This window comes from Nothobranchius furzeri, chromosome 7 (assembly GCF_043380555.1).
Source record: "Nothobranchius furzeri strain GRZ-AD chromosome 7, NfurGRZ-RIMD1, whole genome shotgun sequence".
Lineage (NCBI taxonomy): Eukaryota > Metazoa > Chordata > Actinopteri > Cyprinodontiformes > Nothobranchiidae > Nothobranchius > Nothobranchius furzeri.
The window spans coordinates 81035592-81053236 of NC_091747.1; the positions used below are offsets into that span (position 1 = coordinate 81035592).

Here is a 17645-nt window from a genome sequence, read left to right on the forward strand (position 1 = left end):
TAATTTCACTTACATGCAAAAAATGATCCAGTGAGTCCCAAAGTGAAACTCATTCTCTGCAAGTAGGAAGATTATCTATAACTACCTTTAAATTGGGCAGAAAAGAGGGTGAAATAACTTAACATTATAACAGTCATGTTAATTCTCTTATGGAATAATCTTTTTTATTATTTAATTAAACACTTGCATATTTAAAACATCAGAACCAGACACATTTAATGTTTGCTTTATTAAATTCTCAATAGCAGTAGAACAGCAACAGAGGATCAGAAAAGTGCAGAAAGGCAACACGTTTGATCACAGCCGCTCAACAACCCAATGAATCAGATATGTCATTACTTTAACAGATTGCAAAACTCTGTGCAGTTGTGTCAGAACAATACTATTCCTAGGTAAAGTGCATTTAACAGTCCCTGTAAAACAAATGAATCTTTTCAAACTTCAAGTAAACAAAGATCACCCAAGACCACCACTCCAAACATTAGAATAAACCAGAGGATTAAACTTATCCTAATAAACGTGTTTGGGCTCTCTGGAGGATGTCCAGCATTTATGATGCAAACCACAAAACAATTAAAAGCATGCAAAGAGAACACTTCCAAAAACGTTTTCCTGTTTCAACCTTGGCAAAAAAGGCATTGAAGCAGTCTTTATAAAGTTGGACAAAAAGGCAAAATAACATGTAGTTGATATTTAATGCAGTGTTTAACTATTTTCCCATTAAGATCACATAACTGTTTCCACAAGACCGCATCGGTGTCGAAGAGTTTGATTCAGTTTGTGCTATAATCCTAAAGACCACTGCTATGTTGAAGAGTAAATGAAAACATCCTTTATAGTGCTTAGTGCCGGCAGACGTATGTGCACACTAATTTACCGTGGGTACAATGAAAACTGTTTCTGAACATTTCCATTTACAATTAGCTGATGTGGTAACTGGACACTTCAACACTGACAAAAAGCCACAGCAGAGAAGCGGAGTTCATCTTGCTCTCGTTCTATGAAGCCACGGCACACTTTAGCTGCATCCTAGAGGGGAAGAAGACGACAAAATAAATTATTGAAAGTTATTTGAGGAAGTGAAAATCTCTTAAAGCCATGGAATTATTGTGGATCTTCATCAAATCATCTTAAATCTAAAAACTACCAGATTTACTCTTAAAGATATTGGCATGTGGAAAGAAGTATTAAAACCCCAGATGAAAAAGGTTTTTGGATTTTCACGGCTGGAATTTTAAGAAAAACTGATGTTTTTACTGGCACGGGAAAAACAGAAACCAACTTCCGGTCTAAGCCCTGGGCAGCTGGTGACTTTTCGCAAGGCGCTCTGCTGAAACAGCGATAGTTAACAACGCCCGACTCCGCTGTTTCTGCGTTAGCGTTACAGCAGAGAACAATGAGTCATCAGTCAGATGTAGCTTCTGAAGCCTCTGCTAGTCGGTCAGATTTGTTTTATTCCCTCTGGAATACGGCGACAAGAACGGATACTGGATTACCGGAGACGTTCAACCAAACTGTGCCCTGCAGCTGGATATCAGAACCGGAGGTGCAGACATGCTTTGGATCGTTTCACTCAGAAAACCCGCATTACTACTATTGACGACAAAAGTCGTCGTTTTAAATCCAACCGTTCACTGCCAATGACAACTACAGTCACAATATGTATATTTTATTTACTTATTTATTTGCTGTGGGCGTCAGAACAAGCCCCTACACCGTGAGAACCAACATCCCAGCCCTAAAGCAGATCCTCATCCGCGTACGTCACGTGATCAGGAAGCAGAAAAACCCATGCGTTAGTTTTGGGCCGCTGCTGTAAAAAAAGTGAGGTGCGAACTGGAAAAGCTTCTGCCGATCACAATTGGACAATGGATTACGAAAGAACGGATAATGCTCGAAATGCAGATTCTTCCTGATGTAAGAGGCGAGTCTTCTTTGTTTTGGGGTTGACATCATAGAGCGCAACTTTCTGTGACTAAAAAACCGAAAACGCTGAAAATCGCTGGCAGCAAAGGGCTTTTCTGATTAGGAAATGGTCGGCAATGAATGAGTTTAAAAACTAAATAAAGATTCTGGTCCGCTCTGCCTTACATGCCCCGAGTTTAATGGGATACTTTAACTTTTTCATATTTTAATCATTTTCTTGAACCAGTATGTGCTAAAACAGCCTTTTACTGGGTTAATAAAGGAAACCCAGTCCTCATCGCCTCCTGTGGCCAGATTATTCCATTTAAACCTCAGAATGACCGGATGCTCCGTGTGCTGCAGTCTGCTCCCAGCACATTTCCTGCATGTTTTAGATCATGAACCGTCACTTATGTTAATATGAAGAACTACAGCTCTAGCCTAACCCGAACTACAGCAAATCACTAATAAAGCAAGCCTCAGCGCAGTAAAGCATTATGCTGAAGTTCACTTACAGCAACAAAGGAGTCTTCGCTGGTAGCTCCATGGTTCACAGGTCCGTTTATTTTCCCATCTTAGAAATGAGAAAGGCTGTTAGAAATCCCACCATGTCAAAAATACCTACGCAAACTAGGTCAAATGCTTACCAAATTCATAAAGTTGGCCGTTTACATTGACAAAGGCAATAAAGTGAAAGTTGACTTCGTCAGCTTCAGGCTGTTAAGATACAAAAAAATAAATTAAAAATAAAAAACGGCTTAGAAAATGACTTATTAAAATCCAAACTCATTTCACATGGGCTTTAATAATGCAAGTAAGAATGGAACCGTTTATTTATAAAAGCTGGTACGATAATTCATCAAACGTTAGTGAACCAAGAAGCAGAACCCCTAAAACACGATGCATCTGGACTTGTAATAAAAGCAGGTCAGCCAACTACTGAGAAATTAAGACAAACACTCATGCTTGCTGTGATGTAAAACATCAACCATAGACGGTAATGTGGCCATCATCTTACCCTGCATTGTCCTTCCATGGCCACATCATTGTGAGCCGCACAGATTGCCTAGACAGAAATTTTTTTATTTTATTTTGTCTTCCATTGTACTTTAAACATGACGATTCAATCTAGAAATAACAGAAGTGACCCATTATGACTTGGGACCGTATATATGCCATTGCTTGGGACATTATGTGCTGGACTTGTGAGTTTGTGGTGCCCTCAAGTGGCCAAAAATACTACAAATGAAATTAGGTGCTCCATATTTGATGTGTATTCATTTCAGGGTTCTTTTAAATTAAATCTGCACTTGAGTGAAACATTGCTTCAGAGTCCCCTCCTTCACCTTGTTATTCTCCAGATGTTTAGCACGATCAGCAGCAGACATGTTGGCCGTCTCGTCTAAAAAGGCCTTCAAGACAGAGTCTGTCTCTGAAAACACAAGAATTTGCTTAAATTAGTAAAGTGGCAGGTAGTCATTTAATAATTTCTTATCTAATGAATGTATACATTCTTTTAACCATCTTGTAGGAGTTAGCATCAGTTTGTTCTAGCTTTCATGCAATCAGACAAGTGTGTTAATGTTTATGGGGCTAGAAAGTTTTAAGTTTAGTTACATAAAGCCCCTAAAGGTCACAAAGACTGGTTAAAGGTGTGGGGATGTTGTTTAATACATCTGCAGCAGTTTCTGATAGGAATAATGCCTTGCTAGCTGTACTCTGGGCAAAACAAAATCCCAGTACCACTTGCATCAGCACCAGCAAATCTGCTGCAGCAGTGAGTGGTAAAACATGGCAGGATCTCGAGCCTTATTTTCTGTTATTTGGACTTCTTGCCTCGGATTGGATAACAGCAATGCAACTCTACCATTGAATTGCAACATGGATGTTTTATCTCTACGAATACAAGCCAGGAGAAGTTTTTCCCTGTGTGGTGGTGTTGCTAATGCTAATTGTTAGCATGTACTAGTCAAGACGTCTGCTAACTTCTGGAAAACAGCCTTCCCCACCACAAGTCAAGATTGGCGAGTCCATGAATGTTCACATGGGCACAAGTAATCGGAAAGAACGCCCTAACCCTCAGATCAAAAATTCTTTAACATGTCAATCGGAATATTCTGATCCGATCGGAATGAAAATTTATTCCGATTGAGAGATGGTTTTGTCTGCTCATTCCGATGAATGTCCATGTACACACCCATTCAGATTTTTGGAGTTAATGCCCACTGCAGGTGTGTGCAACTTGACGTCTTCTGCCTTTGCAGACGCTCAAGTTAAATGGTAAATGGCCTGTATTTGATATAGCGCCTTCTAGAGTTCTGGAACCCAACAAGGCGCTTTACAACACAATCAGTCAATCACCCATTCACACACACATTCACACACTGGTGGGGATGAGCTACAATGTAGCCACAGCTGCCCTGGGGTGCACCGACAGAGGCGAGGCTGCTGAGCACTGGCGCCACCGGTTCCTCCGACCACCACCAGCAGGCAAGGTGGGTTAAGTGTCTTGCCCAAGGACACAACGACAGTGACAGACTGAGCGGGACTCGAACCTGCAACCTTCCGATTACAGGATGAGCACTTAACTCCTGTGCCACCATCGCAGTTAAGTCAAAAACATGGTAGGAGGTAAATAGAACTGGTCCATAACGGGGAATAAAAATAAAACATCACTGACAAAACTTAAGAAAATAAAATGTGAAGAAAAAGACGTGCGGACAAGGTAGCGTTTGTTTACAAAAATTTTCCCCCGGAGAAAGACAACTCTGCACATGCTCAACCTTTTTAATCTGAATGCTTAGTGCATGTATACTCAGGGAATGATTGGATCATTTCACTTGGTGTCCATTTAAACATATTTGGGATTTCTGATCAACCAAGATTTGGATGGGATAAGGGAAATTTTGTGCATGTAAACGTAGCTAGTGTGACATAGAGCTATCAGGACTTTTAAAGCCTAGAGATTCACCATCATTCTATCAGACGTTAATGCATGTTCAGCCCGCATGAAAAACTCAAGTGACTGATTATAAATCAGAAATAACTAAATGTTTTTTCCCCAGAGTTCCACGCCTTTAAAGATATTGGCCAGAGGCAAAATTCCTTTGAATGGCATGTGGAAAGTATTAAAACCTCAGATGAAAAAGGTTTCTGGATTTTCGCTGCTGGAATTTTAAGAAAAACTGATGTTTTTACTGGCGCGGGAAAAACAGAAACTTCGTCTAAGCCCTGGGCAGCTGGTGACGTTTCACAAGGCGCTCTGCTGAAACAGCGATAGTAAACAACGCCTGACTCCGGCGTTTCTGCGTTATAGCAGAGAACAATGTGTCAGTCAGATGTAGCTTCTGAAGCCTCTACTAGTCGGTCAGATTTGCTTTTTTCTCTGGAAAACGGCGACAAGAATGGATATAGAATTACCGGAGACGTTCAACCGAACTCCGTGCCCTGCAGCTGGATATCAGAACCAGAGGTGCAGACGCTTTGGACCGTTTCCCTCAGAAAACCCGCGGCCCGATTAGGACACCGGGGAGGCTTCTGTTAATCTGCTGATCCAAAATCGGTATGGTTTGTTAAATATTTCATGTCTGTGCTCCATCGGTAACTTTTAGTTAAGTTCTCAGCTTATTAGCTCCATCACATTGTCCCAATATAATTCAGTCATCTACAGATGAGTAAAATAATGTGATGCCAGCTTTACCGCTGTGTGCATTTATTGATATAACATTGGAAAATATTTAACCAATTGCTTACCAGGACAAATCTTCCTAATGCTAACTCGCTAGCTCGGATTGTTGACTTCTAATCCAGGATGACACGGAGGTTCTACCGGTCCTATAGGAGGATCTATTGTTGAAAAATGGGGATCATCTTTTAGATTACATAACTGTGTGTGCGTGTGTGTGTGTGTTGTAGCTTTCACAAATTACTTGTTTATTCCTTTACCGGAGCCAACACAGTTCGTGCTCCGGCAGTCATGCTAACGGGACTCGCCTGCTGGAGTCCAGAAGTACCGGTGTGGTTTTAGATGGATTTTATAGATGTAGGTTATTATTTTAGATCAGACATATGTTATTTAAAAATACGTGCAGAACACGGACATATGGCTCAGACCTTTAGCTGCAGCTGTAAACACCATTTTCTGTTTTAATTAGGAACACGATAGTAAACAAAATACAGTGAGTTACCATGCTAGCAACAGCAGCTACCTAGTATGATGTGTGTGAGTGACGTATGCAAAACACAGTTCTTCACTGTCTGGAGGAGAGAACTTTGATTTTCTGTAATGATTTATGACTAAATTCCTGAACAAAATGAAAAACTGAACACAGTTCGTATTTATATAGATGGTAAAGTGTACTGTATTTCTACAATTTTAATGCCGAGTCTGGCCACTACCTTTAAAGAAAAGAAACACCACACAAATTTGCCACTCACCAAAACTCAATTTGCTCTGGTTGTTGGCAACAGCATGCACCAGAGCAATGGTGCCACAAGAATTTACAACAGTCTGCTTCAGGAAGTAAACATCCGAGTCTGTCGAAACCTTGTCTGCCTGCTGAGCTCTGAAAGACTCATGCTGACACACACACACACACACACACACACACACACACACACACACACACACACACACACACACACACACACACACACACACACACACACACACACACACACACACACACACACACACACACACACACACACACACACCCTTGAGCACATGATCTCCAGCCAACTCTGTTCCTTCAAACATCAATACCCAAGAAAATTAGTTAATAAAACTCCTTTTTACAACAGAGATGAACAAATATGTTTTAATTTAGCTTTTAACTGTATTATTTTAACAGTGACAAAATTAAATAAGATTATAACCAAATGATCAAAGGCACTTCTAGATAAATTTTCCCATAATCTAAAACCGAAGTGTAACTTACATAGTGTCATTTTTATTACACTACGAGATCTGCCTTATTAAAGCCCAGTATTATAGATTTTTGCTGACTTGCTGTTACATTTTGATCAATAATACAGAACCTCCTGATTACTTTTAAGTAGAGACCATTCTATACATAATGAGCATTTGCTGATTCACGTCCTCACACTCCCGGTCTCATCCCAGCAACATCACAGCTCTCTTCATTCATTCGATTAGCCAGGAATCTACGACATCCTTTCCAGGAAGTAGTCGCCACCCAAATTACCTGTTGAGTAAGGGGGAAGAGAAGCATCAAGGCACAACATGGTTTTGGGACGGCACCGAGCTGTTCGGGTTCCAGCCCCAGCACGTCAACGAAGCACCAGTTCCCACCGACGCCAAGCTTTCTCATGTTCTGAAACACAAGAATAACAAATGAAACGAAAATAACGCAAATTAAAAAAAAAATATAAGTGTCTTCTGACGCCAGAGAAGCTACTGGTCCAGTCAGACCACACCCTGAAGTCCAGACAAGGGGCAGAGACAGGGATGCTGCAACGGCTGCTAACGCCCTTTCAAACATCTAGCTAGCTGTCGCGCGCTCTGAAAAACGACTTTTAAAAGCCCAACACTTACATTTTACTCAGAAGACAGTTGGTCATCACCATTCGCTTTAGTTAGCGGGCCTGAAGACCAAAGCTGCTGCCTGCTGCCCAACTCATACCAACTTACCTGTCGGTCACAAATAACGGTTACAGTGAAGTCTAGAGTTCCACACCCACCTTGTTCATCATCTAAAACGATAAAGATGTAAAAGTAAAAGTTCTGTCTATGAAAGCGTTAAGAAGTTAATGAAGTCACTTTTTTACTTCACCTCCGGGTTGATTTCCATCGGAGCCCACGCCATTGCTGCTGTTTGACAGTGACTTCGAAGACCTAACTACGCAGCTTCGACTTTGGAGTTTGTCAGATTCACACAATGCCTTCGCTCTTGATAAAGCGGATCATACCATTAAGCTCAGACACAGAGGGGTGAATCGGATCGGACAACATGCTGGTGTGATGGTTTCTCCGAGTTCATTGATTAAACTTTTAAGCGAGTGGGTTTTAATCTAAACAGTTTCAGCTACAATAACATCAAATCAACAAACAACTGTTAAAAAAGTTAAAGCTATCTAAATGCCCACTCATAAAACCATAAATCCCATTCTTTCTTCAAAAAAAGAAGGCGTGGCCTATTGATTAACTTTGTTTTTATCATCCTCTGTTTAAAAGGGCAGCTCAAGTGTTCTGATGTGGATTTCTGTTAGCCTGGCAAACCTGACTAAATAAATATATCATTTATAAACTTTGCAAAGCAAGATTTAGGTCTAATTTACAGGGCTAGATTTATGTAGTACTGCCCAACCAACATCTTATCTGTCTAGACTGCTCATTGAGAGAAAACAGATTAACTCTGACCAGAGGAGCCATGGGGGCAGTTCCAGTGTGGTTTACTGCCATATAGCCTACAAAAGTCAAAATGTCATAGCAAGCTATTTCAAGACCTGTCTTCAACAGATCAGAGAAGCTGTAAAAATCCAGATAAAACAAGCAGATTATGCAACAATGAAAGTAGACTTAAAACCGTTTTAAATGAGGTTCAAAACTTGGTCGTGGGTAGGGGAGGGAGAGGGGGGAGTGAAATGGGGCACAGTAGTGGAGCTCTGAGTGAGAGGAAGCCAGTGGAGGTGTTGAATGGACAAGAGAGATGTGGTCATTGGAGCAGGTGTGGTTAGGAGATGGGAAGCAGAATTCTGGATGTGTTCAAGTTTGGTGAGTGTAGACAACCTGCTGTTTAGTATTTTGTTCTAATCTGCTTGCCGTACCTCCGGGTAGGTCTGTGTATGTGTTGACTGGTACAGGGGGCATTCGGTTAGTGAGTCCATGCATGTAAGTTGTCTGCTGTTCTGCTGGTTAATAAAACCACGTTAACTGAATATACTGCTTCATCATTATCATACTGGTGAACTTACAACAGTGAGGGTTTTCGATGAGATACCATAGAAGATACTGTTGTATTAGTGGATTTGTGGTTGATGCATGCATGAATAAGGGTTTCAGGGACAGAAAATGAAAGGCAAGGACAACTGCTGACAAAAATCCAATCCAATCACCTGACAAAAACAGTTATCTAGAGCAGTGGTCCCCAATCTGGGGTCCATGACCCCCCAGGGGGTCACTAAAAGGTTGCACGGGGGCCGCACAATTTTGTGTGTGCTGAGGATGTGAGGTTACCAAGATTATATTTATAAAAATTCCATTTAAAAATCCAGATAACACACCCAATAGTAGAATCGAAACTCTCTGTAAGAAGCATAAATCTGTATGTCCGTTTAAAGTTTGTAATTATTCACTGTTAATTGTGTGCATTGGCGTAGGGGTTGGGGTTGGCGGGGCACTGCTTGGACACAGGAAAGGGGATCCTTGTGAAAAAAGGTTGGGAACCACTGATCTAGAGCACCTCCACCAATGCACGTTTCCCCATGTGGGGGGCCTACTGAGCCTCTCTGCCCCGGGGCCTATCAGCTTGTTAAGGTGGCCCTGAATTTTTGGTGTTGTTTATGTTCCTTTTTGGCAGAAATACCAAAACTTCTGATATAATATGTAACTTTAAAATATATGGAACAATTAAAAGCACCTTAAATTATTATTATTATTATTTAATAATAATAAACTCAAATCTGACCTAGTTTCCACTAAATGAATAAATATTTTACTGCAGACCTCTGGATCTACTTCCCACACACGAATAAAATTACAATCACGTGATGTCAATCAGGCTAAAAATTGTCAACTCACTTCAGAGCTGCTCACAAACTTTTACTTCACCTGAAGTCTTTGTCAGTGGAAGTCCTTCTCCAGCAGGTTGGAGATATAGTAGGAGTGATGGGAATTATGGCTCTTTTTAGAGAGCCGGTTCTTTTGGCTCAGCTCACCAAAAAGAGCCGTCTCTTTCAGCTCCCAAGTTGCTCCCAATGACGAGCCGGCTCTTAGAGCCGGTTTGTTTGCGACCCACACATCACTACTAGGAGACATTCGACATGGTGACACTCACAGCTGACACCGTTGCCCAGAAACTTTTAATTTTTGGATGACTGGTTTACCCTGACAACATGGCTCGACCAGAGGCCGAACCTGATCCTTGGTGGGTTCAGAGAGAAATAGCTGTGGGGTCAGACAATTGTGGGTTAATGGCGTCACCTTGTGGTCATCTGGGGTAACGACGTGATAATGTGCTGTTCTAAAGTCAAAATCTGAGAGACATCTTCAAGGATTGAGTGAGAACTTTAACAAACAGATGAATTTAGGAGACCTGAAAAAGAAGTACGTGTTCCTCTTAAAACGGTGTATTTTTTTATTGTCAGAATCACATCCACAGAAACAAGTGTTACATTTTAGATATACCGGTATCTTACAGTCCATTACAACCGTCCGCTAATATTCCACTTCAATAAACTAATATTATAAATAGTTATTAACGACTACAATAATGATCCTAATAATATATATTTTAAAACGAACCCATGTGTTCACATTAGTGTGTTCTTGTAAGGCAGGTGAGAAAAGTCTTCCTCAGGATTTTTTTAGTCTCCTGTCCACGTGGGGGCGCTGTGACCCAGAAAAAATTAAGTATGAGCAATGGTGATGGGGCAACAAAATCAACTAATTTTTCTTGCATGTCTAATGTTGAGTTCTTTGAATTGTTCATGTTCATAGGATTTCCTATTTAATAGTTTAAATTGGGAGTTTGTTGATTTGATATTTAAAGGTGGAATAAGTAAAAAAAATAAAGTTAAATAATCACAAAACAGTCAAATGTCTCAATCATGTTGGAGGGAAGGTTATAAACAGAAATGACTCAACTGGCTGAGTGGTTGTCAGTTTTTGTCCTTTCCAAAAGGCCAAAGATGGGCATAGGCCCAATCTCCATTCAATTCAGAGTGGTGAGGTCACCAGACGTCGAAACCACAGTACTCAGAGATCAGTAGCTTCCTCTGAGTTCAGCTTCCCCGGCCATGAGATGCAACCTGGGATCTGCAGATTAGGTGTCCAAGGTGGACGTCTGAGAGTTGAAGTAGCTCTGAAAAGAGCTGTTGTGCCAGTAATCACTTGCAGCATCGCAGAAAGGTTTTGACTTAAGATCAAAGGAGTTTGTTTCAAAAGAGGTATCTTTCTCAATTTGGCCGAATTGAGGGTCAGCTGGAAACTGAATTACTCGGGATGTAATTTTTGTTTTATTAAACTACTTTGTTATGATTTCTGGCCAAGTTTGGCAAATCAGAATTTGACACATTTCTGAGTATTTACCAACATCCCTCAGAAAGCCACGCCTTCCTTAAGTTACAAAAATGTTTTTAACCTAAATGAGAATCTTATTGTACTGTGTATGAGTGTAAACAATGATTAACTTGTTAAATCAAACACATGGTGATTTGTGATATGAATGGATTATTGTAAGAACAACATTCATTTCAAATTCATTGATTAAAGCACAGGTTATTCAAACATTTCATTTAAACATCTTGTTCATTCATTACATATGATTATTTAACTTATAACTATAAAATTGTGGAGTCTTCACTTATTCAGAGTGAAGACTGTTGTCTGGCTTCTGAGCAGAGAGTGCAGGACCTTGGGACAGAGTGACTATTTGAATGTTTTGTCTTCATGGAATGTCAACACACGCTGAGTAGAACCTTCTGGATTTAGAAGGCCACATAGGAAGTGGATTCATGTTGTAGATGAAAGGTTATTATGTTGATCAATTTATAGGTGAAAATTGGCCCTTTTGGTACGCTACACTTTGCACAACAGTTAGTAAAATCTCCACAACATGTAGTAGTTTTGGCACAACCTAGTGGCAGTTTCACGTTCATTTCATCCAAAGGCATGTTTGCCTTTGGACATGAAGCAGTTGAGTAAGTCCAAATATCTTAGGAATGGTCACTTTTGACTTGCTATTCATCATTATCACCTTGCTTTCATCATGTATGTCACAATTAACTATACTTGTACAGGCTGAATAGTCATTGTTCATACAACTAATCTTCATTTCATTGCTTGTGTCATTTCACTCAAAATTGTTGAACATCTTGTCAAACATTTTGTACACCCATTTTGATAACCCTGTTTTAAAGAGTTTCCATGAAAATCTCCATAAATGACTTTTCTCAGGTGAACCTTATCTTACACTAATGAAAAAAGGTGTGTGTTGCAACCAATGAAAATCCTCTTCTACACAGTCCCTAACAGGTGAATCGCGCTAACCCCTACTTTACAAGTACATATAAATAAATACTGTAAACCAGTACACAGGATTGGTATGAGGTGCACACTGTATCTACAAAACTGCAGAACATGGAAGGTTAGCCTTGTGGAAGAGGGGTGAGGATGCGTAGAGGAAGGGGGACAAAACTGGGGAAGAATAAGAAGAGGCCAACCACATAGACAGATTCCTGACGAAATCAGGGAAACACTTGTGGATCATGTGATAAACCATGGCATCACGATGGCTGAGGCTGGCCGAAGGGTGCAGCCAAATGTTGGGAGAACTACAGTAAGTTCTATTATTCAGACATTTCATCATTTCATTGTTCATTCATTTCTTCAGGAGAACAGGTGAGCAAACTGTAATGTAGCACAAACTTGCTCTGCACTATCATAGTCATACAGGAGACTTGCATTGGGACATGACCTTATAGGCTTTTACATATAGATGTACAGTAACTGTGGCTCAGACTTGGTGTAGCGTAGTGTGCAGTGGTACAATACAGTAATACTGTAAAAGAAAGGAGTATTGAATGACAGTGCAGTTACAATTACTGTAAGCATGTTTGAGCTTATTTATGTTTTTTTTAATCTGCACCTTAAAGGATTGTCAGACAACCTAGCATAGGTCCCATTTTGACTCCGCAGCAAGAGGAAGGAATTTGTGCAATGGTGGCTGCAAACAATGCTTTGAGACTGTGAGAAATACAAAGAACTGTCCTAGAAAATGACACTATCTTTGGAAATGTTCAGTCAGTATCAATTTCCACTATAGACAGAGTCCTCAGATGGAATGAAATACATGAAGCAATTGTACAAAATACCGTTTGAACTGAACAGTGACCGAGTGAAGGAACTCTGTTGTCAGTATGTACAGGTAAACCATGTTTGCATACTTTCCCCGATGCATTGATAGAGCTGACTTTCTCTGTGATGTTTATGACAATTTGTGGCCAGACGGGAGCGTCTAGATGTAAATGATCTGTAGCACTGTCTGTTTTTCAATATTTGTTTGGTTTCATAACGGTTTACTGTGTCTATATTTGTTTTTATTTCCCCAGCTGTACAATGCCGTGAACAGTTGCAAGTAAATTTTATCAAGAAGAGTGCATATTAACTGTCTTGATTTTCCTTTACAATTGTTTTCAAAGTGCCCTACAAGCTGTCCTGACTTTATATGTGTTATGGAAATTTTATGTTTTATTATGTCTTGATCATTAATACTATTAACTGAATGTTCTGAAAGCATTCTCACACACACACAGACACACACACACACACACACACACACACACACACACACACACACACACACACACACACACACACACACACACACACACACACACACACACACACACACACACACACACACACATTCTTGTTACCTAACTCCCCCCCCCTCTCATACACACACCGTCTCTCTCTTTTATCTTCTTGTATAAATAAAACTCTCAGGGTAGAAACTCTTGGCAGTTGCCCCGTGCTCTGCCCTGATTGCAATCTGGTGACTTTGTCTGCTTATCTGTCTCCTTTTCTCTCTTAGCGTAGGTAATGGGTTTATTGATAAATTCCCTAACATAATTGTTGCTAAATGCTAAATTAAAACTCCATAAGTGAAAATTAATAGCAGATATATTTAAGGAGAGTAAAACTCATTTGTCACGTAGAGACAGTGAACGTGCAACACAAAAACTGATGGTGACCTGGTGTATCAGGAGCCTAGCTTAATGTCTCCTACAGCTGCTGGAAACTCTGAAGCTTTTCACAGATTCTTTGTTGATAAAGTGTCAGGCATTAGAGCAGCTATTTCTGGTAACTCTGTTGACCCTGTTCCACTTCCTCCATCACCACCCACCCTGAGCTCCCTCAATACTGTTTCATACTCTGAGCTGAGTAAGCTTGTTGCGAGGCAGAAGCCATCTGGCTCTCCACTTGACGTTCTGCCGCCTCTTCTCTGGAAGGCTGCCTTTCCGTGCCTTGGCCCTTCACTTGGTCAGATTATCAATGGGAGCCTCAGCACAGGTGTGGTCCCAGCAGCTTTGAAAGCAGCAGCTATTCGGCCGACCCTGAAGAAACCTGGTGCTGATGTCTCTGTGATCGCAAATTACAGGCCTATCTCTACCCTGCCTTTTACATCAAAACTGCTTGAGAAAGTCGTTTATCAGCAGCTGGTCTCACATTTAGCTGACTCTGATCTGTTTGAGGTTTTCCAATCAGGGTTCAGGTCTGGCCATAGCACGGAGTCGGCTCTACTGAGGGTCCTAAATGACATCTATCTATCACTAGATCAGGGTACATCTGTGGTGCTTCTGTTGTTAGACCTGACAGCAGCCTTCAACACAGTTGACCACGCGATTCTACTGGATCGCTTGGAACGATGGGTTGGGATCAAAGGGTCAGCTCTGGATTGGTTTAGATCGTATCTCCACAACAGGACATTCTGTGTTAAACTGGGTGATGTTTTTTCTTCTTGGGAGGGGCTCCGCTGGGGGGTCCCGCAGGGATCGATCCTTGGTCCTCTTTTGTTTGCCATTTATCTGCTACCTCTGGGGTCAATCTTTCGAAAACATGGCCTATCATTCCATCTCTGTGCTGACGATTGCCAGATTTACTCTCCATTGTGTCAGGAGAAAGGTCACTCTATCCAGTCCTTTGTGTCCTGTGTTAACAAGGTGAAGTCTTGGCTAATGGCCAACGTTCTGCATCTGAATGAGGGAAAGACAGAGCTCATTGTTTTTCACCCCAACAGCAGGAATGTGGGTCGTTATGTTGATCTTGGCCCTCTGTCTCCCTACTCAAAACCAGTTGTGACCAGTTTGGGGGTGAAAATTGATGCTGGACTTAAATTTGATGCTCACATCAACTCTGTGATCCGGTCCAGTTTCTTTCACCTGAGACGCCTTGCAAAAATCAAGCATATGCTGTCAAGAGCCCACCTGGAGCGGGTACTGCATGCCTTTGTAATTTCTAGGCTTGATTACTGCAACTCTCTATATGCAGGGTTGTGTCAGTCATCACTGCGTCGCCTACAGGTTGTGCAGAACAGCGCAGCCAGGTTCCTGACTGGGACCAGGAAACAGGACCACATCAGTCCGGTTCTGGCCTCCCTGCACTGCTTCCGGTTTGCTATTGTTCACACTTCAGACTCCTCATCTTTGTTTTTAATTTCTTCCAGGGTGGTGCTCCCCCCTATCTGGCCACGCTCCTGAACAGGCATTCCCCATCACGCGCTCTGCGCTCCTCTGACCAACGCCTGCTCGTTGTCCCTCGTTCTAGGTGTCGTACTCGCGGGGACCGGGCTTTCTCAGTCCTAGCACCGTCTCTATGGAACCAGTTGCCACCCTCAGTTAGGCTGTCCCCATCTCTGTCCGTCTTCAAGAGTTGCCTAAAAACCCACCTCCTCCGCTTGGCGTTTCCTGAACATGTTTGAATTTGTCCCTCTTTTGTGTTGATTTTATCTCACAGTTTTCATTAGTTCACTTTTTCCCTTGTTTTACACATTTGTCTTCTACTAGAATGTTTCACCTTTTTTGTAATTTGTAATCTGTAATTTGAATTGCTTTTATTTTCTGATTTATTCACTTTCTTTAACTTTGTACTGACAGGGTTGCGGAAGGCGCTTTATAAATAAAGCTTTGATTTGATTTGATTTGACCTTAGGTACACACAACCCTAAAAGTGTTTGAAAAGGTAAAAATTGTTTCAGGGAATGAAAAGACGTTCTAAGCAGGAGATGTAATTTGTAATTTGTAAAAATGTAATTTGTCTAAAATGGTCATACTTCAGGAAACAAGCTATGCTGAGGAAGAGCCCTAATTAGTTTAAAGGTCAAGCAGAGGAATATGACCTAAGTGTGATAATGAACAACTAAAGTATTTATAATCAGAAAACAGCAAGAAATAAATGACTGACAGACTGACTAGATGCACATGTAATTAGGTTTTTCTTAAAATAATGTGACCATCAAAGAATATTTGTTAGACCATAGTGTAAAATACATGCTACTGAAAGGTTCTCGTAGGACATTTGTCATTTCACAATGCTCGTCTAGCAAACAATAAAACAATAATGATGAGTCTAGAGCAAGGGTCGTTCCCTTTGTTGAATAAAGGAGATAACAAGTGAGAGCTGATTTACTCAACAAGAGAGAAGTCTTTTTTATCTCTAAGGCAGAGGCAGAATAAGACTGAGCAAAATGACAAAAAATATTCATTAGCCTACTAGGAAGGAGTTAAATATTAATTACATAAACAGTAATTGAGGTCATAAATAGATTAACACAAGGTAGAGATACTTTTCGTAACTTTTAAAGAACTTGATCAACTGTTCAGTTAATTTAAAATCTTCATTTAGAAGTAAATGATCATAAATTAGACGTTACTGAAATCATGAACACTAAATCAAAGTTTAGGTTAACTTCTATCATAAATGGGGAGATTCGTTCATAAGGCTCATTTATTAGGAAAGTTTCAAATTCATAAATGGACTAAACACATGGTTCGAGTAGGAGTCTGACTTTTAAGAAGTCTAATGTCATATGATAACAGCACAATGGATAAAACCATGGTATCTAGAAATCTCTAATGGATAATGTTTCCAATCTGCTCAAGGAAGCGGACAAGTTCATTCAGGATATGATAATGTAAAAAAGGCACAATCAGTACTTTTGAAAGTTTAAGACATCATATAGTAATCCCTTATTGTCTAATGATAGTGTAATTTGAGTTTATAAGTCAAACAGTAAACGTCACTCCTATCTTTGACATTTCATGACTGTTCATTTAATCTCCTATCTGGGGTAACTTTGTACACTCTGCTTAAATATTACTTTGGTTTACTCTCATGATCAAGGTTTTATTATTATTATTCAGCAGACCAGATAGGTAGCAGATTATCAAGAGGAATCAGCTAACTATCTTACTCGGAGAAGGGTCAGGCAACACTGACCTCTGTGTGTCTGAATAGGTCAGTGTAGCGGTGCAGTCCTCCTTTATTCGGGTTATGATAAGGAAACAGTGTTATTTGGGATGCTAAATTGAGAAATGGCCATATCTCACTCAGTCATGTGAAAAAAAATCAAGTCAATCTTCAATATTTAAATCACATTTATAAAATAAATTTAGGTGTGTAACAAAGATTTATAAACTTCATCATGTATCTGAAATCCGAGTTATGAAATGTAGGCAAGGTAGGAGTGGACGCTGGCGCGTTTTTGCAGCCGCTGCTCACCGGTGATTTTAACTAGGGCCCGACCGATATGCTTTTTTGGGGGCCGATACCGATATAAAACTTTTAACAAAGGCCGATAGCCGATATAATGGCCGATAAATCTCCCTCACAAAAAAAGAAATACATACAAATGTTCTTAAGATTAAACCCTTCATTCTCTGCCTTTTTGATGCTAGCTTATTTCTATATTACACACCAAAGAACTGTCTCAAATAACTCACTAGGGTTTCCAAGTAATGCAAATGAGATTTATTTTGCAATCTCAAAAACAGAACAC

At 40.5% G+C, this 17645-nt stretch overlaps 2 protein-coding genes across 3 annotated transcripts in view; one reads left to right on the plus strand and one right to left on the minus strand.

Annotated features, from left to right (window-relative positions):
- Positions 1-210: 210 nt before the first annotated feature.
- On the minus strand, positions 211-7812 carry uchl1 (ubiquitin carboxyl-terminal esterase L1 (ubiquitin thiolesterase)). Of its 2 annotated transcripts, XM_015975140.3 has the most exons (9): positions 7701-7812; positions 7609-7620; positions 7113-7241; positions 6343-6484; positions 3252-3337; positions 2924-2971; positions 2553-2622; positions 2421-2479; positions 211-1029 (listed from the first exon to the last, which is right to left on the minus strand). In XM_015975140.3, the coding sequence occupies exons 1-9, from the start codon at positions 7731-7733 to the stop codon at positions 946-948; spliced, it is 663 nt and encodes a 220-aa protein (XP_015830626.3). In that variant the 5' UTR covers positions 7734-7812; the 3' UTR covers positions 211-945. The 2 variants fall into 2 exon arrangements, with proteins under 2 accessions (XP_015830626.3, XP_054591594.2); XM_054735619.2 differs by lacking the exons at positions 7609-7620; positions 7701-7812 and adding an exon at positions 7463-7537.
- Positions 7813-8558: 746 nt separating this feature from the next.
- The window catches only part of LOC129155879 (uncharacterized), a 41127-nt gene continuing 32040 nt past the window's right edge, over positions 8559-17645 (plus strand). The window contains exon 1 of the mRNA XM_054735620.2: positions 8559-8641. The gene's annotated coding sequence lies outside the window, so the exon portion shown is untranslated. The remainder of the gene's footprint in view (positions 8642-17645) is intronic.

What these genes read in the sequence shown, in the direction of transcription:
- uchl1 (XM_015975140.3), bottom strand. Translation starts at nt 7,733, where the DNA reads ATGGCGTGGGCTCCGATGGAAATCAACCCGGAG. An exon ending in CCAGAGCAAATTGAGTTTTG is followed by an intron (nt 3,338 to 6,342) that starts GTGAGTGGCAAA and finishes TTGTGTTTTCAG; the next exon opens with AGACAGACTCTGTCTTGAAG. An exon ending in AACATCTGGAGAATAACAAG is followed by an intron (nt 2,972 to 3,251) that starts GTGAAGGAGGGG and finishes ATTTCTGTCTAG; the next exon opens with GCAATCTGTGCGGCTCACAA.